This window comes from Heteronotia binoei, chromosome 4, assembly GCF_032191835.1.
Source record: "Heteronotia binoei isolate CCM8104 ecotype False Entrance Well chromosome 4, APGP_CSIRO_Hbin_v1, whole genome shotgun sequence".
Lineage (NCBI taxonomy): Eukaryota > Metazoa > Chordata > Lepidosauria > Squamata > Gekkonidae > Heteronotia > Heteronotia binoei.
In genome coordinates, this window is record NC_083226.1 from 162495550 (window position 1) to 162519914 (window position 24365).

At 41.0% G+C, this 24365-nt stretch overlaps 1 protein-coding gene across 16 annotated transcripts in view; it reads left to right on the top strand.

Annotated features, from left to right (window-relative positions):
• The first annotated feature begins 2152 nt into the window (after window positions 1-2152).
• The window catches only part of TCF4 (transcription factor 4), a 568596-nt gene continuing 546383 nt past the window's right edge, over window positions 2153-24365 (top strand). For 9 of the 16 annotated variants that reach the window (XM_060236138.1, XM_060236137.1, XM_060236142.1 and 6 more), the window contains exons 1-3: window positions 2845-2925; window positions 4007-4098; window positions 6068-6140. In XM_060236138.1, coding sequence (XP_060092121.1) covers window positions 2865-2925; window positions 4007-4098; window positions 6068-6140 — 226 coding nt within the window. In that variant the 5' untranslated portion in view covers window positions 2845-2864. Of the gene's footprint in view, window positions 2247-2844; window positions 2926-4006; window positions 4099-5343; window positions 5467-5699; window positions 5723-6067; window positions 6141-24365 lie in introns of those variants that run through there. The other 7 variants (XM_060236144.1, XM_060236145.1, XM_060236147.1 and 4 more) reach the window with 6 other exon arrangements.

Genomic DNA, 24365 nt, shown 5'->3' on the forward strand with positions numbered 1-24365 from the left:
GTGACCTGATATGAAAATTAGTTCCTGCTGGGCCTTTTCTACAAAAAGCTAGCACCAAATTGTTCTTAAGCTGTTTTTAATGCAAATATTTTATTGTATGCCACATGTTGTGAACTGTCCTAAGCCTGCTTCAGTGGGGAGGGCGGGATATAAATACAAACAAACAAACAAACAAATAAATAAGGCCCAGACTACAAGGATAGCACAAGGGGACACTCATAGCCAATGTTCTCTCTAAGCTGCAGAGTCTCGTGAGCAAAAAATCTACTTTGTGAGCTACTGGTGTGAAATTTGTGAGCTACTACACAAGTCACTGTGCTCTGGAGCCATTTTTCCTGAGTTAAGACAAAAATGTGTGAGCTGGAGGCTAAAAATCTGTGAGCTAGTTTACACTAACTCAGGTTAGAGGGAAGGGAACACTGCTCATAGCCCCTCTGTTTTCTTATCTAGGTTTTAAGTGCCCAATCCAAATTCTTAGCTAGCTCCGTGGGAACAGAAAGGGAACTTCCTTTTCTTCTTCTGCTTCACTTTTTCTGTTCTCCTCCGCTTCCTTCCCAGACTTTTTCTTTCCCCCATCTTGGTTGACTTTCTAGCCGGGCTGTTTACCTCTCTATGCTCCGTCTCTCCCGCCCTCCTCTTGTCGTCATGCTCTGTAATAGACGACGCGGCTGGAGCAAGCAACGTGCATCAGCCTTGGCGGCGGTAGCAGCAGCTTTTTTTCCTCTTTATAAGCACCACTGCATTGCCCGGATGTGAATGATTACAATGTATCTTTCAGGGAAACGTATTACTATCAATTTCTCCCGTGGGGGAGTCAGTGATGATGGTGATGGTGATGAGAAGGAGGAGAGATCTGTAAAGTTGGAGCAAGTTTAAGACTTTTTTGGGGGGAGGGGTCATTTTGGGGTTTTTTGCAAAAAAAAAAAAAAGACAGAAGTGGTAAATCGCTCTGCTACCGAGATTTTTTTTTTTTCCAAAACAGTTTATTAGCAGCCATGTGTTCATAGCGAAAGACACGGGGAAAGTTTATTGGATCTTCCTTTTGTGTTGCAGTCTTGTTGTGATTTTTCCTCCCACCCACTTTGCTGGCTTTTAATTTTGCGTTATTTGGGTGGGAGGACTTTTTATGGCGTACGGTGGAGAATCAAAAACAAAGCAAAATCCCTTTCTCGATGTAAAACTGATTTAAGTGTGTGGAATATCCTCTGGATCAAGACTGAGTGCGAGTTTAAAAAAAAACAACAACTACTTTTTGAGGTTTAAAACACACGTGAGGCAAAAAAACAAAACAAAAAAGCACCTTTTGCAGAAGATATCTCATTTCTTCCCCTAAAATATTTACCTTGGAATATTGTGAACGTAGTGGCCATTTAAGGTAAAGTTACATTTGCTCTTAAAAGTGATTTCTCTCTCTCTCTCTCTTTCTTTAAAAAAAAAAATATTCGTCCCCACTGTATTTTTTTAACTTGATGCAACTTTTGGGCAATGTGATTTGAACGGCGCTGTTGTATTTACACATTTAACCATACGTGTACAACTAGAATAAATATATATGTGCATGTCCCCCTACTAAATAATGACTTTGGTTTCAATCTTTTGCTGGGGAGGGGGGGGATGAAAAAGTACGATCGATCTGGTTTTTCCAGGGGCAGGGGAATAACGTGCACCTTGCAGCAGCCGCATTTTTAAATTAAAGTCGAGCATGCTTGCGAGGCGGGGGGAGGGGAGGCGAGGCGAGGCGGCTGGCAGAGTCCCCAGAAAACTTGCGTGCACAAAAAACAAGCCAGGCAAATACTCAATTTAAGGAACGAAAAAAAAAAAAAGTTTTCAGAACTGCTTTCTTGTTTAGGCACATCCAGCTTCTGAAAGGTAGCATCCAGCGGCCTGCAAAAATTAAAAAGGAGACGCACCGGACTAGTATATTTACAAGTGTCCTAAACAATGGTGAGGGCGGGGTGGGGGATATTGTGAGTCTTGGCGAAGTCTTTTTGTATCACGTGTATTTTGCAGCGGAGTATAAAGTTGTTTTACTGCCCCTGTGCGCGAGCGCGCGCGGGGGGTGTGTGTGTGAGCGTGTGCGCGCGCGTAAAAGAGCTGCGGAAGAATTATTTTTTATATAATAAATCTTTAAAAGTGGTGGGGGCACGGGGAGGCGGGAAGGCAGGCAGGAGGGAGAGAGAAGGACCCGGGCAACTCGTGTGTGCGTTTCCCAGCTCGCCACCATCAGGGGCATGGAAGAAAACGAGGTGCCCGTTCGCTTTTTATTTCACATTCCGATATGTAGATCTATATTTCCTATTTTTTTTGGGGGGGGGGGGTTGTCCGCGTGGATGGGAGCGAGTGTGCTTGTGTGTGTGTGTGTATGTGTGTTTGCGGCGGGTGGAAGTGGGGTGGGGGGGGGGGGGAAGAGAAGCGAGATCCCCAAGAAAGCAAAAGGCAGCTCTAGCAACCAGAAGAGCGTGGCGGTGGCTGATCTTCCCCTCTCTTTTTCCTTTTGCTGAACTTGCAGCCCGGGCTCTATTGGGGGACTGTTTGCGTTGCGTGTGTTGGGGGCTGGGGGGGGGGGCTATCGTTGTTTGGGGGGGGGGTCTCCCTCCTTCCTCTCCCTTCCCCCCCCCAGGCAGAAAAAGAGTTTTTTTGGTTCTGAATCAGGGCTTCCTCCCTGCGCCGCGTCTTTCCCTCTCTCCTCTTTCTCCCTTCTTTTTTTTCCTCCCCCCCTGCTCTAGTTCGGGGAGAGCTTTCGCGTGGCGCCAGCGGGGTCTCTGTCTCTCTCTCGCTCGCTCTTTTCTTTTTTGCCTTTCCCCCGATCTCTTTCTCCTGCGGGTTTGCTCGTGCGGTTTGGTGGGATGCGGTGATTTCGAGCAATGAAACCCAGAGCTCGGGGCTGCGGTCGGAAAGGGAACCCCTTCTCTCCTCTCTCGGCCGGTAGGTACCCCCCCCCCGGAGGTGTGTCCCCCCCCCTCCCCTCCATTGAAAATCGGTGTCTTTAGAAAGGAGTTTAGTTGTGGTTGGTGCTAAGGTTATGCCAATAAAAGGTTTTTTGAAATTTGGTTGGTGCTAAGAAGTCCGGACAAGACCCGGTGTGGATTCGTTTAAAACACATGCAATCTCTCTCTCTTCCCCCCCCCTTCTGTTTCCGTGGGGTGGGTAGGGTGGTGGGGGGGGAAGGCTACAGTGGCCTTTTTTCATCTCCCTCCCTCCCCCCGCCCCGCTTCGATTGTTTAGTTTTAAAGAATCGGATGACTTTGTTTCAGATGGGCCCGAGGTGCCCTTTTAGTTGCAGTGAGTTACTTGCAACTCTCGGTTATCTTCCATAAATTAGACAGCTCATTGTCAAGGGCTGATGCTGTGTGTTTCCCCCCCACCCCACCCCCACCCCCCCTTTCAGCAGTTTAATTAGAAGAGGCATCTAGGCTGGATTGTCAAAGGTTGGTCTCCTTCTTTCTCTCCCCACCGCCTTCCCCCAAGTTCCCCATCCATCTTCATTCTCCCCCCCCCCCCCCGCTCCTCGCCTCACCCCCGGTCTTTTCTTGCACCGAGCGTCTGTTGCTCTGATCTAAAGACTTCGTTGCTGCCTTTGTAAAATAAATAAATCTGCAAATGCTTCTTGTGCCGAAAGAGAGGAAAAGGTGAAAGACAGATAGATTTGGAGAAAAGAAAGTTGGGAGCGGATGGCTGTAGTTTCTACGGTGAGCTCATTCATTATTCGCTCAACCTCCTGTTGCATAAAGGACGGGCTTGAATGGTGTGGCTACACTTCTCTCTCTCTCTCTCCTGGATTTGGGGTTAGAGCGTCTGCTATCTGGGTTTAGAGCGGCTGGTTGGAACTACAGTGTCGCCTTTCCTGTACTCTTCCTCGTTGTTGTTGCTACCCCCTCCATCTTCTCTCCCCCCCCCCTCCACAACCTCCCCCCCCCACCTAGCCTCATTTAAAAAAAAATCCGATTGTTGTTTCCTGCAAGGCTCGGGACTGGGTTTCTGATTGCGGTTATTTCCATGTTTCTAGGTTTGTGTGATTTTGCTAAAATGCACCACCAACAGCGAATGGCTGCCTTAGGGACGGACAAAGAACTCAGTGATTTACTGGATTTCAGTGCGGTAAGAAACAACGGTGGAAATTAACAACAGCTGTAAAAACAACAACAAAAGAATCAAAACAAAACAAAAAATAACTCTCCCCCCCCCCCAAAAAAAGTGTGATTGGACCCCAGTAGAATCTTAGAGACCAACAAGATATTCGGGGTATAAGCTTTCCACAAGCAAAGTTCCTTTCGTCGGATATACCAAGGAAGAGTGGAAGGGACCTTTGACTCTGGAAAGCTATTGCCCTGCATATCTGGTGAGTCTGTAAGGTGCTTTTGGGCTCCAGTCTATCTGCCCTACTGCAGACCAATGCGACTACTCTCTGAAACTACCCCAAAAGTGTGTTCCACTAAGCCAAAACAAAGCAAAAGCTGTGAGTTAAGTACATAGAGTAATTTTAATCAGTGGCTAGATCCACAGTGAATATGCATGCTCTATTATTATTATTACTATTATAATTAAATTAGAATATGATAATATTACTATAAGGTGATGGAATATTGTATGCAGTTTACTTGGATGAGCTCTATCAGTTGACCCTCCCCCCCCCAAAAAAATATTTTGCCACATCCTTTGTAAAAACTGCAATATTTTTCAGCATTCTTGGTAAAGTAACAGTGGCTTAGTATTGTGCACTTTATTTTGAAAAGTATGGCTCGCACACTGACTAACTGGTGGCTTATAGTGACACCGAGTGTGCTCATGGTTCTTCCCTTGTTTCGTTTTTTGGCACATGAAAAGTGAAAGGAAATCCAGGACTAGTTCAATTTCAAGTTTTCACTGAAATCTCAGATTGCTCCTACCTATCAGTGAATGAGTTGCATCTTTCCTGTGGATCTCCTCCCATTGATAGGTAGTGGATTCTGCGTGTGTGCATGGTTTTTCTTTCTAATTATGATAGCTTATTCTCTCTTTAGGTCTTTTTTTGGGGGGGGGGTAAATATATTAGTTCTGAGGCCAAATGTTAACCAGGTCTGGACAGTTGCCTAGTGCTTTAACCCTCCCCCCCACTTGTCTCTCTCTCTCTCTCTCCATCTTTTCTTTTCTCTCCCCCTCCTTCTAACTTCCCTCCCCCTTACAGTATGTCAGAAGTCTTTATTTATTTGTTCACAGAAGGGGGGAAAAAACCAAGACAAGTCAGTTTGATATAGGATCCATTTGTGTCTTTAAATAATTTCAGTGCTGGGGAGGGGGGAAAGTGAAATCAGCTTTGTGAATGGGGGCTACCTCAGTCTGCTGCTATCTTTGAGACTCCTTCAGAGAAATGGCTTTGGGAAGTTTGGCTAGGAACTGTAGCCTCAGGCTGTTCTGTAGCCCCCACTTCCCTAGCTGCGCTTTTTCCATTTGTTCCTTTTGCTTTTTGTAGTCTCTGACTCAGGGAAGGTGCGTATTATCCACTAGACACGTCGAAGAAGATGGAAACCAATTAGGGTCGAAATAAATGCTGGGGAGTGTGTGTGTGTGAGAGAGGGAGAGAGAGAGAAAGAGAGAGTGTCTTGCTTCAAATTGCTCTCACATTAACAGCCGAAATGAAAATTTAGGGCAGGTGGAACATTGGATTAATATTTTTTTGGGTTCATGTATGACGAGCAGATCCTAAAACGGGATGGAAATGGATATAGCTACATTTATGACCAAGGTTTCAGTTACAAACTTTTCCCCCCATCATCTTTGTCAGTCTTAAGAGTTTAAGTTCAGAAGTGTTTTTACTGTCCTGATATTAAAGCTTAGTGTTTTAGCTGGGGTACTGAACCCCCCCCCCCCCATATTGTGTGGGTAGCAAATAAAATGAAGAAGGGGAAAAATGGGATGTAGACTGTTGAAACTGCTTTACCATTGTGGAAACGGAGATGGGAGATGGTTCCTATTTAAATAAACCATCATTTTTTTGTATAGGTGCAAGATGAAATGTAAGCTATCAATTGATGCTAGGGGGGGGGGAAATCCTGTTTACTAGCAATAATGCCTCTTTGTTTTCTTTTAGATGTTTTCACCTCCTGTGAGCAGTGGAAAAAATGGACCAACTTCTTTGGCAAGTGGACATTTTACTGGCTCAAGTATGTACAGTTTGTGTCTAGCATGCAGTAAAGTGTCCTTAGGTATTTTTTCTGCATCTGCTGTGTGTGCGTGCGTGTTTTAGTGACAGAACTCTGTTTTGAGGGGAGGACTATTGCGATTTCAGTTGAATCATTTATGATGTTTGTATTGCCATATGCGTATTATAGAACATCGCAGCAATGATCATTCTTCAAGAACTAGTTTACAGGCAATTTGAAGCAAAATAAAATGTTGACAGTTCTAAAATTCTGAAAATCCACTTGCCCTTTTGTTATGTGGAGAACATAAACACACTTCAGGAATAAATTCTCTTCACTTTCAGTGCCCTGCCTAATTTTTTTTAAAAAACCCCGTCTAAATCTGTTTTAAAGATTAGTGTTTGTTGATGGATTGTTTAGGGATCCATTAGCACATGTCTAGGTAGTGTAACTGAATTTTTTTTTCCATTAATAAAAAATCTGCTATTTTGGATTTCTTAAAGGCTTTTACTCCTTTTAGAAGAAGACCCTATCAATATTAATATGCATGTTTATTTGTGATGAAAGGAGAAAGTTTTGCATTCAGCAAAAATAGGGTCTTCCTGTGTAGTCTGGTTATAAATGCAAGCACTCCTGTATATAGTAATCGAATGTCAAGAACAGAAGCTGCTTATATATTGGAAATTATTTATTTTCTGTTAGGCTAGCAAAGAGAAATGCACATTTGAAATTCCCCTCTGAAATAATTTCATTGCATTACAGTCCCCTAAATTGTTGCATTTAGTTCTTTGGACACACCTCAAATATATCTGCAATTAAACAGCTGCAGCGTTTCAATATTTTGGCAGTTGCACTGTACAAAGTGTTCTTATATGGGGAGCATCTCTGAACCAGATGTTACATTTTTACAAGCTTTTACGAGTTCATTCCCAGTGATTATCTAGGGGTGCTCTCCTATTCTTGTCGAGTCAGTGGCAGAATTCCCAGTGATTTTGATAGAGTATGATTGGAAGCAAAGTGTATCTGGAATGAAAGAATGCTATTTTCAGTAGGCTTTTGGTTACAATTGTCTCTTTTCTTCAGCCCAAGGTATGATACCAAAAAGTTCAATTTGTATTTTTATAATAAGCTTCAACCTCAGAATTCTTTGATTATATTGATTTTTTAAATGAACAGAAGTATGTCACGTAGACAGTTCTATCTTCAGTAAATGATATTAAGAGTTTTCACTGATGGGCTTTATACCTTAATTCATAAACACATTTGCTTAGATTCAAACCTCAACAGTCTCAAAAGGATTTTATATCCACCAAAGTATGTCCTGTAGAGATTGCGTCTTGTCATATTTTATTCGCAATAGCTAATTTTAAAGAAAGGATAGCATCCAGGATTCCCCCCCCCCCCCAATTGTGGATGCGGTAAAGTATTTGTGCCAAATAAATCAATTTGTCAGGCTTATATACAATCAATGCTACATCTAACTATTGGCTGAGCTACTATTAGCAAGATGCTCATTTTAAGGGATTTTCCTCAGTTTAATAATATACTGTGAGACCAGTTGATTAGCAGTTTAAAGGGGATGGGGGACGTTATCTGAAAATCTAGGGAAATGAAAGTTTTCATTGTAGTCTGCCCAATGCAAAAATTTTGCATTGATGTGTTAACTCTAACAAGCAAATAATTGAAAAGGAAAAGGAAAAAAAAAACAGTGAGTCAAAGCAGTAAAACTAAGCACTGGAGATCTTAAAACAATGCCTCAAGCTACAGTACTATGCAGACCTTATAAATAAATCCATTTGAAATCACTGGACTGATTTCCAAGTAGATTGTGTGTATGAATGGCTACTTTTGCTGTCTGTGCATCTAACATAAGGAGAGATTATAGTGTCCTATTGGAGAGATATAAAAAGTAGGGTTATAATGTGTTGAAGATGTAGAGTTCTCTGTGTGTAAATAGCAGCAGTCTTTTTTTTTCTTCTTGGCATATGGCAAAAGCTAAAGGAACATTCAGTGGCTACAGAAAGTTGTAGAAACCCACATGTTATTAACTGGTACTGAATCTTTAGGAAAACTGGTGATCTGAGGGTATACTTATCCACTTTTCAGTTGCACTGTTAATACTCAGTCTAAACATGATAGGTGATTGTGTTATGAAGTATTTGGAGATTGCAGCAAGATAGGTTTTACACAACAGATTGTCAGCTGCAGAAAACTAGGCTCCACTGCAGTCATTCCAGAATCTAGTTTGTTGCCCTGACTTTCCTTATTGATATAGCAAGACTTTTAGCAAATAAATTATAAGCTGAGACTCAGTTGCATTTAGTTGTCTCTGCTGGGGAGGATACACTCTGAGGGTTTGTTTGGAGAATGTAGGCACTTGTCCATATCTCTTAAGTTTAGTATTCCCTTTAAATGGAACACTAGCAGTGTCTAGTGTGTTGGTTTGAAATGACTGGTGTACATTAGCGGAAGATCCCAAAGAGAAGAATTTATATGTGGTGGCTTTCTCCTTTTCTTAATCTTGCTCCTTTGATGCATGATAATCTGATGTGATTTGTAATGTGTGAATAAAAATACAGTGGGCCTGTATGTTCCTTTAATTTTGCAAATGTGGCCTCTTCCTACCTAAAAAAAAAAAAAAATTGGGAGGCTGCAAGGGAGAATGGAATGTAACTTGAGCCACAGGCCTGAAATTCCCAGGATGCATTTTTCACATGAAAGGCTTTTGTCAATGCTGTAAAGGACCAGCAGTTTTTGTTTGATGTTTGCAGGTGTTCAGCAGAGAGCACTAAAACAATCCAGCCATGATGGTTTAGAGGCCTTGTGACCTTAACAGGGAAAACTGGGGAGGACCTGAATAATGTTTTAAGGGAACTTCCCTGGACTCAGTCTGAATACCAAGGATTTGGGTTTGACTCTTCAGCACGTGGGAGTCAGCCTCCACCGCATTTATGAAAGCAGATGATTGTTATTATTTTTATTCCTGGAAAATGTATTTAAAGAATTATTTTGCAAATTTGGGGTGAGCTAGGATTGTTAGGTTAGGTTCTTAGCCCCTTTTGCAGCATTTGCAGTTTCCAGCTATTGTATGAGGGTTTACGAAAAAAAAATCCTTGAAATACTTATGGTTTCTCTTCCCCTCTCCCTTCGGCCTAGTAGTTGTTTGATTTCACATGCACTCTCAAGGATGTGTTACAGATACCTGAAATGAGAACAGTATGAGTCTCAGTATGAATGAGATGCACTAATACAGTAAAAGGGCCAAAAATGCCTTTAAAGCTTTCAAAATATGAGATGGGCATTACGTAGGAAGACACGAGCAGTTGCTAGGTAAAGTGTGAGTTCTTCTGCAGCCTCTTCCTAAATGCCAAGCCATCTCCTGTCTGTCAACAACCCAGGTGAAGTTGTGAGCAGGTGGCAGTGTTAGAGCTGCTGCTTGGGGGTGGGGGGGGGGATGACTTCACTGTGAGCCCTATTTCATGTTTTGCCATGGATCTGCCTGTCCCTGCAGTTCCTCCAGGAGTGGGCTTTGCCAGCTGAACTCTCTGGTTTATGTTGTCTTGGTAATACTTGGGCAGGCTTAAATTTCCCTTCCCAGCTTTAAAGAGGATTACTGTGATATAGGTTAAGAACCTCTGCTATAAAATGAAAAATCTTCAGCCTTGCAAACAGAATGAGAAGATAAACTTGTCTCCGTACCTCTTCAGACTGCAGGTAGAGGTTCAAGATTGAATGAGCCTTTGTAGGGGGGGAAAAATTGCCTATGCACAAAAAAAAAAAAAATGAGATGTCAGTGAGAAGGGTTGTAGCCCGTTCTTCTTGGCATGCTCATTTTCTATGTGAAAAGTTTTTTGCTTTGGTTTTTTTAATGGAGAACATTGAGTCACATGTTTGAAGTGGTACAGTCCAGTGGTACAGTACATCTACTGTTTGAAGTGGTACAGTCCAGACTGAAGTTTACTACCTCATCTGTTGTTTGCAAAAAAAACAACTCTAGGCCTTTGTTAGCGAATTGCGGAGCTGACATCGTTGGATGCATAGTTCTCAGTGCAATTAGGTAAATTAATTTCTTTTGTATTTCCCTCTAAACATACACAGCATTGGTGAAGCATAGCGGCTGGAATAAAACATTATTCCATGGGTAGTAGAGCAGCAGGAGGCCTTAAATGCAATATTTGTCATTAGAATGTTTTGTTTGCAGACTGGCCCTACTGTAATGTTTATTTTATTGTTTATATTTGTATCCTTCTCAGTCCTTAAGGCTCTCAGCAGGTTACAATGCATTTGAACAATTGCAACAAAAACAAAAGCCGTTAACAACTCCCCACTCTTTCTTATCTGTTTTCACCCATTCTGGATCCTGTGCTTCTTTCAGATCACTTTCTCAGGCCCCAACATAAATGCAATATATGCGTATTTAACTTTAAATGGGGAGAAGAGAACTTCGGAGCTTTTGTTTTTTTGCGTTTGTCTGAAAACAATAGAAATATGCAAAATGGTTTAAGTGTAGATTATAGGAGGGGTGTAGCAATCAAGACATTTTACTAATGCATAAAATGATGACTGGATGAGATTTTGTTATATGATGTTTTTAAGGTTTTTCCCTGTTAAACAAGACACTTAAATGTTTAATAGTTGAAGTTGAGCAGAATGGCATAGTTGGGGAGGGGGGGGGGGCATAGAAGGTACGACTGAACAAGTGCATGGGGCTTTGTGTGCTAGACCATGTTTATTATCCTGACACATGATATTCTACCATTCCAGTGAAGTGGAGCACCAAAAAAAAATGCACTTAGTACCTACATAAATGGAAGGCCCTTGAATCATTTAAGCTGCCACTCTTCAATGGCAGATGGCACTTATATTTTTTGAATAGTTTTCTCTTTGTTTTGTCTTTTGAAATCATTAGGGATTTAGCCATGCAAATACACAAGCAGCTCCTTACATATTTGTCATTGCTTACATTGTGCAGTTATGTTTTAAAAAGAGAGAACGCCTGTTCTCATCCACAGGTCCTTCCAGTTTACGTTTTGTTATCGCAAGGGTATGCTGCCGGCCAGTTCCTTGCTAGTCTGTTAGATGTTGTCCTACACTCCACATCCTTCGAGGACATGAACAGTCATCTATGCAGGGCCTCCAAAAAGTGTTTTTGTATTGAGAAGTATGTGGGACCAAAATAGAGCCATTATAGCAGGGGTGTCAAGCATGCAGTTCAAGGGCTGAATCAGACCCCCGGAGGGCTCCTATCAGGCCCCTGAGCAACTGGCTGTCATCCGCTTCCTTCTCTCTCTCTGTTGCTTCCTTCTGCATAATAGCTTGCTTTGCAAGGCTTGCTCAATTGCACAGGAGCTGCAGAGCAAAACCTCTGTTTTCTCCATTGGCTGAGGCTCCTCTCTTGGGGAGGAAGGGGGGGAGGAATAGCTTGCTTTGCCAGGCTCTCTCAACTGCAAAGTGGAGCTACTGAGCCAAGCCTCAGTTCTATTGACTGAGGCTCCCCGCCCCCCAGTCTCCAGTTCCCTGGATCCCATGGGAGAAATACAAAGAAAGCATCTTTAAGATCAATGAGTGCTAACGTTTTACGTATGTTTTAAGCTTTTTAAAAAGTTTTATATATGTGTGTGTTTGTGTTCTTTATAAAATTTGTATCTCTGCTACCTAATCTTAAATAGGTACACCTGACATGGCTCGACCCAACCCAACATGGCCCGACCCAACAAGGTCTCATTTATGCCAGATCTGTCCCTCCTGACAAATGAGTTCGACAGCCCTGCATTGTAGTAACTTTCAGGCCATAATCCATTAGGAACAAAATTGATGCTATTAGGTGTTCCTTCTGACCTGGTTATAAACAGGCACAAAGGATTTGCCAGTGAACCATACACTGCTTCATCATTAAATGGGAATGGAAATCAGAACATCTTGTGTTACACTTTTGTTCTTGACAGTTGCATTGAGAGGCATCTGCTGCCTTTATCACTGAGCTGTGAACCTGACCTCTAAATAGTGGACCACGGCAGTAAGGGAGAATGCAGCTCTCCTTCAGCACAACTGGACAATTGCAGACAAATACCTATTAATTTACCATGGGGTAAATGAACAACCAAGCAGTGTACTGAATTTCTCCAGAAGATACCACGTTAAAATTATTAAAGCTAAACTGGCACTCCTCAGACACTTTCCAGTGATATTTCCATATAGTGCAGTGAACATTCTGCAACCAAGCATTCTGCAATTAAAAACCAACAACAACAGAAGAAAAACTTTTTGTCTCTTTGAATTATTTTGACTAGAGCAGGGGTGGCCAAACTGTGGCTCAGGAGCTCCATGTGGCTCTTTCATACATATTGTGTGGCTCTTGAAGCCTCCACTGCCCCATTGGCTGCCCCATTGGAGAAGGCATTTGTCTCTTTAAATCACTTCGCCAAGCCATTTAAAGTTGAAGTTGCTTTTTTCCCACCTCTCCCTCCCTCCCTCCCTCCCTCCCATCTATTTCCTTCCTTCGTGCTCTCAAACATCTGACATCCATGTCTTGTGGCTCTCAAGTTTGGTGTAGTGGTTAAGTGTGCAGACTCTTATCTGGGAGAACCGGGTTTGATTCCCCACTCCTCCATTTGCACCTGCTGGAATGGCCTTGGGTCAGCAATAGCTCTGGCAGAGGTTGTCCTTGAAAAGGCAGCTGCTGTGAGAGTCCTCTCCAGCCCCAACCACCTCACAGGGTGTCTGTTGTGGGGGAGGAAGATAAAGGAGATTGTGATTCGCTCTGAGACTCTTCGGAGTGGAGGGCGGGATATAAATCCAATATCTTCTTCTTCTTCTTCTTCAAATGTTTGACATTTATTCAGTGTTGCTCTTACATTAAGCATGTTTGGCCACCTCTGGACTTGAGCTTTTGTAGTGCACTGTACCAGGCTCAGAGCATTGTTATCTGGAGCATTTATTAAAGTCCCGAGTGAACAGTTATTAAATAGTAACTCTGTTCACTCAGGACTTCAATAAATGCTCAGATAACAATGCTCTGAACAGGGCTTTTTTTTTAATGCCGGAACCCACAGGAGTGTAGCTCCGCCTGTACTGACCAGGGCTTTGGCTGTCCCAACCTGCCATGCGGTAGCCACATGCTCCCAGGCCAAGCAGTGTGGCCTGACATGCAAATGAGCTCCTGCTGGTTTTTTTTTTCCTACAAAAAAGAAGTACTGAATAATAGTATGAGCAATCTCGGTTAAGATATAGTCCCTAGATTGTCTCAGATACTACTTAGTCTGCTTGACTGGCTTGTCGATTATAGCAGATCGAAACACACCACTGTGTCACGTACTGTGTGCCACATTGTTGTATCAGGTGTGACAGTATTATCTCCAACCTTTTTCCTGTGTTTGATTTAAAAACCAAAGCCCTTTAACACCCCCCCCCCCACTCCCCGCTGACCTGTCATACCTGTCTTGTCTCTGATTTTTGTGGCTGATCCCCAGATTTTTTAGCGGGGATAATCATAGTGTCTGTTCAGGCCTGTGTACATTAGATTTTAAATTTGTATTGTCTAATGGAATTGGCACATCTGGTGGGTGATGCGAGAAGGTAAAAATCTCATCCTTTCTTCCCTTGCCCCATATAAGAGAAAGCTTTAAGGAGAGTATAATGGTTAATAATTCCAGGCAGGCGTTTTCTTTTAGCAGGGAATTATTTGCATATTAGCCCACACACCCCTGATGCAGCCAGTCCTCCAAGAGCTTACAGAACTGCTGTTGCAGGGCCTACTGTAAGTTCTTTGAGGATTGGCTACAACAGGGGTGTGTGGCCTAAAATGCAAAGGTGGCCCTGCTTACAAAATAAGGCCCCGATTCCAGGGAATGTATGCACATATAAGCAAAAACACAATTCTTGTGGTGCCCAGCGCTGCTGGGAATGAAATTCTTGCCATCATTTGACAAAATCATCAAATTGTCTTTTGCCCTTGTAATGAGATAATCAGTTGAATAACAGATGGACTACTGTATATAATAGAAGGAAGTAATGAAAGTTTATGCTGTTGATTATTTGGCTCTCTCTTAAATGCACAGAGTCGCAGAGAAGTAAAGACTTTCATAAATAGTTTTGTTCTAAGCTTAATCTTTAATCTGTTATTATAAACACGGTCATTTTGTAAGCACTGCAGATCAAACATTGACTCCTAATGGCAAGCTATGTTTTATATCAGGAAGTTTGCAACTCTGCTGAGCCTTCAAATAAGCACACAGGCCTGGTGGCTCAGGCCTGTGGTTTTCGGTGTTTGATAATACGATGCTATTTAGATCTGTTCCCTGAAGGCAAGATAACAGATCTGCAATTGCTTAATCAGGAACAGTGTGTATGTTTGCAGTGGTCCGCATTTTAAAGATCATTTACCAAAATGTTCTCAAGGAAATGTTTGTCAGTGTGGTGGACATCGTTAGAGGTGTACTGGGAAGAGGAGAGAAATGAGACTTGTGAAGAAACGTAAGCTCAGATTTAATGGGAGCAACTGTTTGCTTGGGTATTTGGGACATTGCTGGTCTGGACCTTTGAGGAATCAGTGAGATGTGATTGATCTGTTAGGATTCTTAGGTTGCTTCGCCCACAATTAATTTCCTATATTGGTATCCAGGGGTCGTTCTGTAGAAAAATAGGTGGTGGAGCTCATCCAGTATTGTTATGAAGCTTGCAACTACTATTCAATGGACAAGGTGGGAAGGAGGCGGCGGAACTCTCAGAAAGGTTCGGGAGCTGTGCTCCTGTGAGCTCCCGCTGAATCCGAGGCCTGTTGGTATCATTTCCACATGCCACCAAGTAGACATGTTTATATATGTTTGCTGCATTTGACTGAGTACATGCAAGTTTCTACATGAGAATGAATTCTCCAAGTAAGGAACTTAATTATGCACGAAACAGGAAAACAGATTAATTTGGCAACACTTTGCATATCTACTTAAAACAGATATGCTTAGAATTGCTTACTATATATCTGAGCATTGTCTTTCCATCTGTTAGTTAGCCTTTATGCTATATAAAGTTTATCAATGTCTAGCCCTAGGAGTGCAGTAATATATGGAAATATAATGAGCCCGATGAGATCACATTGTATAATTTAGGTTGAAGTTTCAAAGGAGGGAATTTCATCACTTAAAGAAATGGTTGACTTTATAAAAAAGTTTTCCCTTGGCTTGAAATGAGCAAACAACATCTCTTGCACTGTGACTTGAGTGTGCATCTTTTTAATAGGTTATTTGAAACAAACTCCAGAAGTTCCCAAATCTTAATGTATTGACAAGAGCTTTTTTTTTTTTTAAAGACGTTTTAAATTTGTTTCCGTGCTTTTATGCAACCTTCCTTTTCCTGCTAGTCCCGCTGATGCTAACTCAGACCTCAATCAGAAGTGTTACTTGCCACAAAGAGTAGGCTTCTCGCTTTCTTACTTACTCCTGTTTTAAAATGGACATTTAGGTGCTAGTGCTATAATGTGGATTCTCTCATCCTGCATTGCTGTTGAGCAAGTCCTGTTTGGTTGGTGTTGGTCACCACACAAGTAGCTGCATTCATTTGGAAACAAAAATTGATAATCCGGCAGCATCAAATCCATTGGTGCTACTTACACTTTTTTTTCTAGAATCTGTTGTCAGCGGGTGCTACTTTTTGTTGGTCTATGCAATCTGTTGGCTGGATACAGTTTTTATTTTAAAAAATAAACCATTGTTATATCCAGGTAGAGAACCAGCATAGCGTAGTGCTTAGAGCATCAGACCACAGAGATCTGGTTTTTAATCCACATTTGGTCTGAGTGCTTGCTGAGTGCCCTTGTCAGTTATGATTTTGCAACTTGACCTACCTTGCAGGGTTGCTCTGAGGATAAAAAGGAGAAGGAGAGCAACTTTGACTGCCCTGAGTTTTGCAGAGGAGAGAAGCAGGATAAAAATGAAATAATCATACTAATCCTAGTACTAGATTTCTAAATGATAGATAGATGTTGTTTGATAGCCAGCACTAAATTATGCAGAGTAAATGTCATAATTATTATTTATAATTTCTGTAAGAGAGCTTTAAAATTTTATTACTTTCATCTCTGCAACTATCCTGTGAAAGTATGCCGTTATTTTTATAGGGATATGAAGCTGAAAGAGGGGGACTGTCAGGACTATGGTGCGGCTCATGAGTGAGCTAGAATTGGAAACTAGAACTTTCCAACACTCAGTTGCACTCAACCAGTTGAATTCTCTTTTTAAATCTGATTTATTCATGTAATTTTCATTTACTGGGTTCTACAGCAGTGATTTTCTGTTATTTTTATCTTGAGACCCATGTTTGGAAAGGGTTTTTTTTTTACCCTGTTACCCCTTTATTTTAGAAGAAAATCTATAGATCCATAAGTACCTTAAGTTGTAGTAGTACTAACCTTCCTCACAAAGTTGTTTGTGTGGAGCAGAGGAGAAAGTTGCAAAGTGGTTTGGGTTCCCAACTGGAAGGAAGAGGGAGACAACACAATACATAGTGGGTATTTGTGTCCCCAGATGTTCATAAACCCCATATATGAATTTAACCCTCCTCTCCTCCCAGATCAGCTGCTTTAGTTTTTCTGTCTGCAGTCTCCAGAAACAGACCTTCTTAATGAATATCACCACAACTTTTGATTTCTTATGGAGCTTCCTGAGACAAAATAATGTTGATGGTCGCAGAAGTTCCTTCCTTCCTTCCTTCCTTCCTTCCTTCCTTCCTTCCTTCCTTCCTTCCTTCCTTCCTTCCTTCCTTCCTTCCTTCCTTCCTTCCTTCCTTCCTTCCTTCCTTCCTCCCTCCCTCCCTCCCTCCCTCCCTCCCTCCCTTCCTTCCTTCCTTCCTTCCTTCCTTCCTTCCTTCCTTCCTTCCTTCCTTCCTTCCTTCCTTCCTTCCTTCCTTCCTTCCTTCCTTCCTTCCTTCCTTCCTTCCTTCTCCTGTGTCTCCCCTTCCACCCTGTTTAAACCATAAAGATTTTTTAAAAGAAGTCTCAGTTACTTGTAATTCAACAGTGTGCTTAGGCTCTGAACCTAGTGTATTTATAAAATGCATATTCCCCCTTTTGAAGCTGGGTGCTGGTGTGCCTCTACTGCTGAAGCATAATACCCAAGTGTTCCATCTCTGAATGTTTTCTTGCCCTTGTGGCAGCCTGCTACAGTATGCATACTTGCCTGATACTGGTTTTCAGGGCTCGCACAGTCTTTTGAATCCAAGCATCTAGTTTAAACCCTTTTTGTAGCTTATAAGCAGTGCCTGTATTTACAGAATTACAGGTCATTCTGTGGGTGAGAGGCTGTACCCAGGCTTTGTTAGTATTGCTTTCTTCCCCCCCACCCTGTGTGCCTTGTTTTGTTTTGTTTTTTATTTGTCTGATGATCTCATAGAGTTCATTGTTTTTGTTTGCATTATTTCCTTTTTTAATCTTGCAGATAATTGTATTGCTTTGCAAAACAAATTAAAAAAAACAAACACAACCTTTTCCTTTACCACCACCCCCGCCCCACCGTGGGCCAGGTGGAAAACAAAATTTATCTGATACCTTCTGAACTTCTGGTGACTTTCAGATTTGAGGGTCCCTGTTTCAGAATGGAGAACATTGCTCCAAAAACAGACAAGTGTAAGGCCTTTTCATGCATCTAAAACATGCAGATAAGTTGTGGTTCTCTGCTTATGGTATATTTATTGTATGGCCCCTCTGCATTTTGGATCCATGCTTACTGTTGGCTTCAGCTTGAGGAATCTTCATTAGCTTACCTGTTGGACTTAGCTGTTTATGAGAAGCTGTGTTGAAGGATGACCCAAGATATGACTGAGTTATACCCTATTTAACTAGATCTTAGTCATGAGTTCACTGTAAATCATGCCATTTTGATGTTAATACTATTTTTATCAGACTACTAACATAATTGCAAAAACAAAAAGAATGAGACTATTGCTACTGTTTTGCTTAATACTTTGAGCGATAGAAATATTGTTTCTATCAGGCAGTCTGAGCTTTGAACCAGTAGCTAGAAACTTTGTCTTCTGACTTGCCTTTTACTCTTCAAAGGTTCACTGCAACTGTTCCACTTTTGCTGCCTTTGTGAAGAATTTTTGCTTAATTAATTTCTTGATAGAATTATCATTTGAGATGACTTGTTTTCCAAATGAGATTGGTACTGAGGACATTGTATAGTAGAGATATGGAAAGGACAGACTGCAGATGAGTCTATGAGAGTTACTAGTCCTCAGAAATCTGCCACAGTACTTGGGCATGGAGCAGGGGTCACTGGGGGTATGGGGGATAGGTATTTGTGAATTTTCTGCATTGTGCAGAGGGTTGGACTAGATGACCCTGCCTGTCCCTTCCAAATCTATGCTTCTAACTGTATTAGCATTAACTGAAAAAGAGCTAATATTTGCAGTCTGTCACTGCCTGGGCACATAAGGGTGATTCTTACCTGGTGAGTGGCTATTTACTGGACTTATTCAGGCCAGCAAATTTTAAGAAGAAGAGGATGAAGATATTGGATTTATATCCTGCCCTCCACTCTGAAGAGTCTCAGAGCGGCTCACAATCTCCTTTACCTTCCTCCCCCACAACAGACGCCCTGTGAGGTGGGTGGGGCTGGAGAGGGCTCTCACAGCAGCTGCCCTTTCAAGGACAACCTCTGTCAGAGCTATGGCTGACCCAAGGCCATTCCAGCAGGTGCAAGTGGAGGAGTGGGGAATCAAACCCGGTTCTCCCAGATAAGAGTCCGCACACTTAACCACTACACCAAACTTGCTCTCCACACCAAACTTATATTAACACTAATATATAGAATTATATAACACTAATATATAGAAGGCTTCTTTGTTCTGATAGATTTTAATAGGCATTCTGAAAAGCCATTTTTGTTAGATTTCTCTTTTTTTCCAGTAGAAATACAGCAATTACAAAATTCATACCTATTATGTTCATTTTTGTGAACACCGGTGATAGTTACATGATCCATGTAGTAAAATGAATAAATTTCAAACTTGGGCACACAAGACTTGGGTTCAGATCTTATCTAGCTACCAGATACAACATAAATCTCAATAACTGTCAGCCTAACCCGATCTTATCAAAGGGCCAGAAATGCAGACAATGGCAAGGTGATCCTATAGATAAAGAACTTAATTGGGAGAATACTTGTGGGTTTCTTTGAGGTAGTGTGGAATGTGATAAATAATGTGATAAATGTCATGCAGTTGCCCCCCCCCACCCTGCAGTTTAAGCATTTATAGTTTCAGCCTTAATTGACGTTTTAAGAATAATAATGTAGAAATACATCAAATCAACTTTTTGTAAACAAATATATACCTATTTATATTTCTATACCTCTGAATTATAAAATATAATTTGCATCGGTCGCAATGCAGCACAGAATTAAATGTACTTAGCTAGTGAATTATTAGAACAATGAATTTTAGCTTGTACTTTAAAGTAACTGCCGTACTGGATAGTCATTGCCAGGATTCTGTTAGCAGTGGCATGGCCAATGTGTCCCTAAGCTATATATATGTAAAACTGGGAGTTGCCATTTTAGCACATCATCTAGCCTGGGTTTTTCTCGCATAGCACCTTTTAAATTCAGTTGACCTAGAAGATAAATAACTTAAAAATTGTTTTATTAAAAAATAACAAGCAATGCATGACTCCTGATCAAATATCAAGGCTGTAATTTAATCTTAGGGGTTCTGGTGCTGTTCGTAAACAATTTGAGTCGTTTTGCACTTACAACATCAGCCAAAAGCCTGATTGAATTATATCCTTGTATTGTTGGAGCACCTGCTGTTGCTTCTAGACTTCAGAATCTGTCATCGACTCCATCGCTGGTCTTTATTTTGAGAAGTTTGTAATTTGGCTCAGAGCTTTTGAATTAGGCAAAAAGCGCTTTGCTTTCGGTGTGGTTGCAGATTTTTCCTTTTCAGCTGCCCCCCCCCCCCCCAAGAACTCCAGTGTATGGGTGAACAACGTTCTCACTTTCTTGTGGGGAGCAGAAACATCCAGTTAGACACTCTCCCCCAGTAAGAAGGCGAGCAAAAAAGGAGGTGGGCTGGGGCAACAGTGAAATCCATATATTAAGATTTTTCAAAAGTTTACTCCATCTTTGAAAAACTTTCAGTCGTAATGATTCAAGAACAAAATTATATTGGAGGATAAATCCAGTAAATTGTTTAAAAATGTATATCCCATGGGCTCTATAACAAAATAGGAGTCAAGTTGCAACGTTTAAGTCCAACGTAGTTTTATTCAGAACGTAAGCTTTCGCGTGCTCTCTAAGCACACTTCATCAGATGAGGAATCCAGTACAGTGAGCAGAGCCACACATAGCTGGTAGGCAATGGCTCAGAATGCAAAATGGTACGAATTTAAGATCCAATGACAGAATTGTAAAATTAACAAATTGAGCAAACCTTTGATCTGAGTAGCATGAGCATGCGAAAGCAATAAAACAGTAATATGTAAAAATGTGAGAATGTCTGTTCCTGGACCAAAAGGAAGGCATTTCTATCTCAGAAGTTTTCCCATCCAGCTAATTTACTTTTTAACATATAACATACATATAGTTTGCCATTAGGAGAAAAATACATTAAAATATTGTGGGAGATGGCTTCAGTATATGTATTGAGAAAAATAACCAATATCCCTGTTTGAGTATATCAATGCAGCTAAAAGGGAAATACATTGAATAGTGATGTTCTTGTCCATCTAATTTACTTTTTATAAAGTTCCTAATATTGTCTTATAATAATGTAATCCCACCATTGCTGAAGAAGTCCATGCATTACTTGGGGTATTGTTCTGAGTGGCAGCTCTTGTGCCCATGGAATTCTGGGTAGGCAAGTTAGATAGTTACCTCTAAAACAAGGAAAGGTTCCATGTTGCCGTACAATCAATATTGAGGCAAGCTAACAGTCTGTCCTGTATACAGGAAAGTCTGTCCTGTAAAAAGTTTTCTTCTGTACCAAAGAAAGAATACCAGTTGTTCTGCCTTCTGTGTTTCAGTAGAGAAGGCATGGCCAGCTCCCAGGAGCAAGAAAATGGGTCTCCCCTTGTGCCAATAATAGAAGCATTGCGCCTGTTCTTATAGTCTGCACAGCCTTTCTAGTAGAAATTAGATAAGGTTCTTCCAGTTTCAGGGTTATATTTTTATAATGCTCTAATAAAAATGGCTTTTGTATTTTTTTAAAAAATATTGGCAAAGATGTTCATGAAGTTTGAAGGAATAAGAATGGCAGGTATGAGGTCAGATTGTTGATACACCTGTCAAAAATTGGATTCATAAAAAGAAATTTCTTTCTTGCATAAATGAATTCATGATGGCTTTGTCTCTTTCATCGGGCATGGCTTTCATTTTTCATGTTTATATTGGAATGGTAACACGTATATTTAGAAAGTTTGCAGGTTAACTGCTGTTTCGTAGCTATAACTGATATGTTCTTTTCTGGGTTAGTGAACTTTTAAAATACAGTCCTGTGTCCACTTATTGGGAAGCAGAACTGAGCTGGATAGGCTTTACTTACTAACCATGCATAGGATTGTGCTGTTGGGATGTAACACTTGCAGATTTGGAAGTAAATCTGAACCAAACAGAAATAAGTAAATTTCTCCAGTTTGGGTGTGCTGAATAAGAACGGGCCGTGACAGTGCGCATGCTTCGTTTGGTAGTAAAATCCAGGTTTGATAAAATGTGGCATTCCCTTGCAGAAGAACCTAAGATTCAGACCCCATGCTAATTTTTTTATTTGAATTTAATTTCCCCCATATATTGAACATTGGGAACTTTTACAAAATAGTTTTTCCCCTTCTTTCAGTATGACTGTTATTTGTGTAAATTGTTTCTTCTCTCTGCTAGCAAGAGGTTTTTTTTTAAAAAAAACATTGGTTTGCCTGGATCTTTTTAGCCCCCCACCTCATTAAGTTGTTTTTCAGGAAAAGAGGTGACCCATTATAAGATTGCTTTGGATCTGTAATAGCTTTTGCTTTTTATATAAAAAAAGAAAGTTTATTTAATACATTATACATATATATTACTCCATAACAACAACAAAAAAATCAAATGGAAATTTACTGAGATGTGGTAGACTTTAAAAGTAATGTTTGTAAGAACAGGGACTTGTACAGTCAAAAGAAACATCAACAGAAAATCAGGGCAAGGGAGGCCAACAACAATCTGTAATAGTTTTGACCTATATATCCTTAAATGGTCTGCGTTGAGAATAGCTGAAGGATTGCTTGCTTCCATAGAACCTGCTGAGTGCTCAGATTTCTTTAGAGGTGCCGCCGCCACTCTGGGTATCCCCACTTCAGGGACTGGGTAGATGCTTTCTCTGTGATTAGACCCCAGCTATGGAATAATTTCTCGGAATGTTTTGCTTGGCTCCAGCATCGGCAGCATATTGATGCATAGCAAAGTACGTTGTGCGCATCACTAACTTCATTGTACTGGTGTTTACTGTTGCATTACATTGTCAGGGAGCTTATGGTCAAAAGACAGTCTAAAAAATGTTTTAGACAAAATAAATAAAGTGAGCATTAGCTCCTGTGAAGGGTGAAGGCTTGAGGGCAGAACGCCAAAGGTCCATGGCATGTGAGAAGCAGTCAGTGCCATCCTAAGTAGAGTAATACAACTGTCTCAGCTCATTGACTTGAATGAACATAGAAGGGTGTAAGCAGGGCTTCTTTTTTTTTTTTTGTAGCAGGAACTCTTTTGCATATTAGGCCACACAACCCTAATGTTCCTAATTCTCAGAGAGCTTACAGTAGGCCCTGTAAGAAGAGCCCTGTAAGCTCTTGGAGGATTGGCTACATCAGAGGAGTGTGACCTAATATGCAAAGGAGTTCCTGCTACAAAAAAAGCCCTGGATGTAATATTGCATATGAAGGCCCTAAGGATGTACTTACTGTGTTACAAATGTCTGTATCATTGAAAAAACTTTTACATAGAGCAGAGCAGTATTTTAAGAGAGATCTGGCAAAATCTATGATTCAATTATGAAAGCATTCTTAATCATTTAAACTCTTTTTAAAACAGTTACTATTGGTAGGCATTGAACTCAGTTGGGGATAATGAGGCATATTGCTGTTGACTTAAAAAAAATAATAAACCAAATAAGTTTTCAAGGGAGGGTCTAGAACAGGGGTATCAAACTCATTTGTTATGAGGGCTGGATCTGACATAAATGAGACCTTGCCGGGTTGGGCCATATGCCTGGTAGCATTACATAAAGGACACAGACAAACACAGTTAAAGATTTTTTAAAAACTTAAAGTAAAATATTGCAAGAGTGCTAATCTTTCAAACGTATTTTACTTAACAGTCTTTGATAACTGACACCTCTTGCTCTGAATTATTGTATCAAAGTCTGGAGACAGTGTCTGTGCTGTAGCAATATTGAGTAGGCTGTCCAGGTGTTGTATCTGTAAGTTGCAAACCTACTTTTGATTTATTGACATTCATTACAGAAATCTCATGGTCAGTGCTTTGAACCTAAGACCCAAGGAAAAACATGAAATGGCTGGTCATTGCAAGCTTTTGTACATAAGCTGCTTCATGTGCCAGTCAGCCAATAGAGAAAATAGAGGCTTTGCTCTGTAGCTCCTGTGTGATTGAGCAAGCCTGGCAAAGCAAGCAGTGATACAAAAGAAAGCAAGTGAAGGAGAAAGAAGCAGATGACAGCGGGTTGCTCATGGACCTGATAAGAGCCCTCTGGAGGCCTGATCCAGCCCTCGAGCCGCACGTTTGAAACCTCTGGTCTAGAATCTCTCTGTTTTTAAAGTTTCCAAGACAGGTATGCTTTAAGTACAGGATATTCTGTTCTATGGCAAGGAGTAAAATTGAAACATTAATGTTTCTGCAAGCTAGTTTGATAGCATTGTTCCTTTTGGTTTTTTTGTTTTTTAATCTGTGTATCATACTGTACACAGAATATGCTGATACAATTGATGAATTTAGCTTCTGCTGATGATTCAGCCTCTTTCAATGGGTGGATGTGTTCCGTCTATCCCATAAGACACTGCATACGTTGTCTTCCCTCTATGCTTTCTGCAGGCAGTTCAGTGAGCCATACAAACAGTAGTTCTGGCAAAAGCAGTGAAACATAAAACCTCTAAATTGCCTCCAGCAACTATACAGACTTAGTGAAATTGAGAAGATACATAAAGATAAGTTAGAAGTGATCCCTTCATTATCCCTTGTAAAAGTTGACGGGGGCTGTTTGCTGCTTAATTCTTGCTTC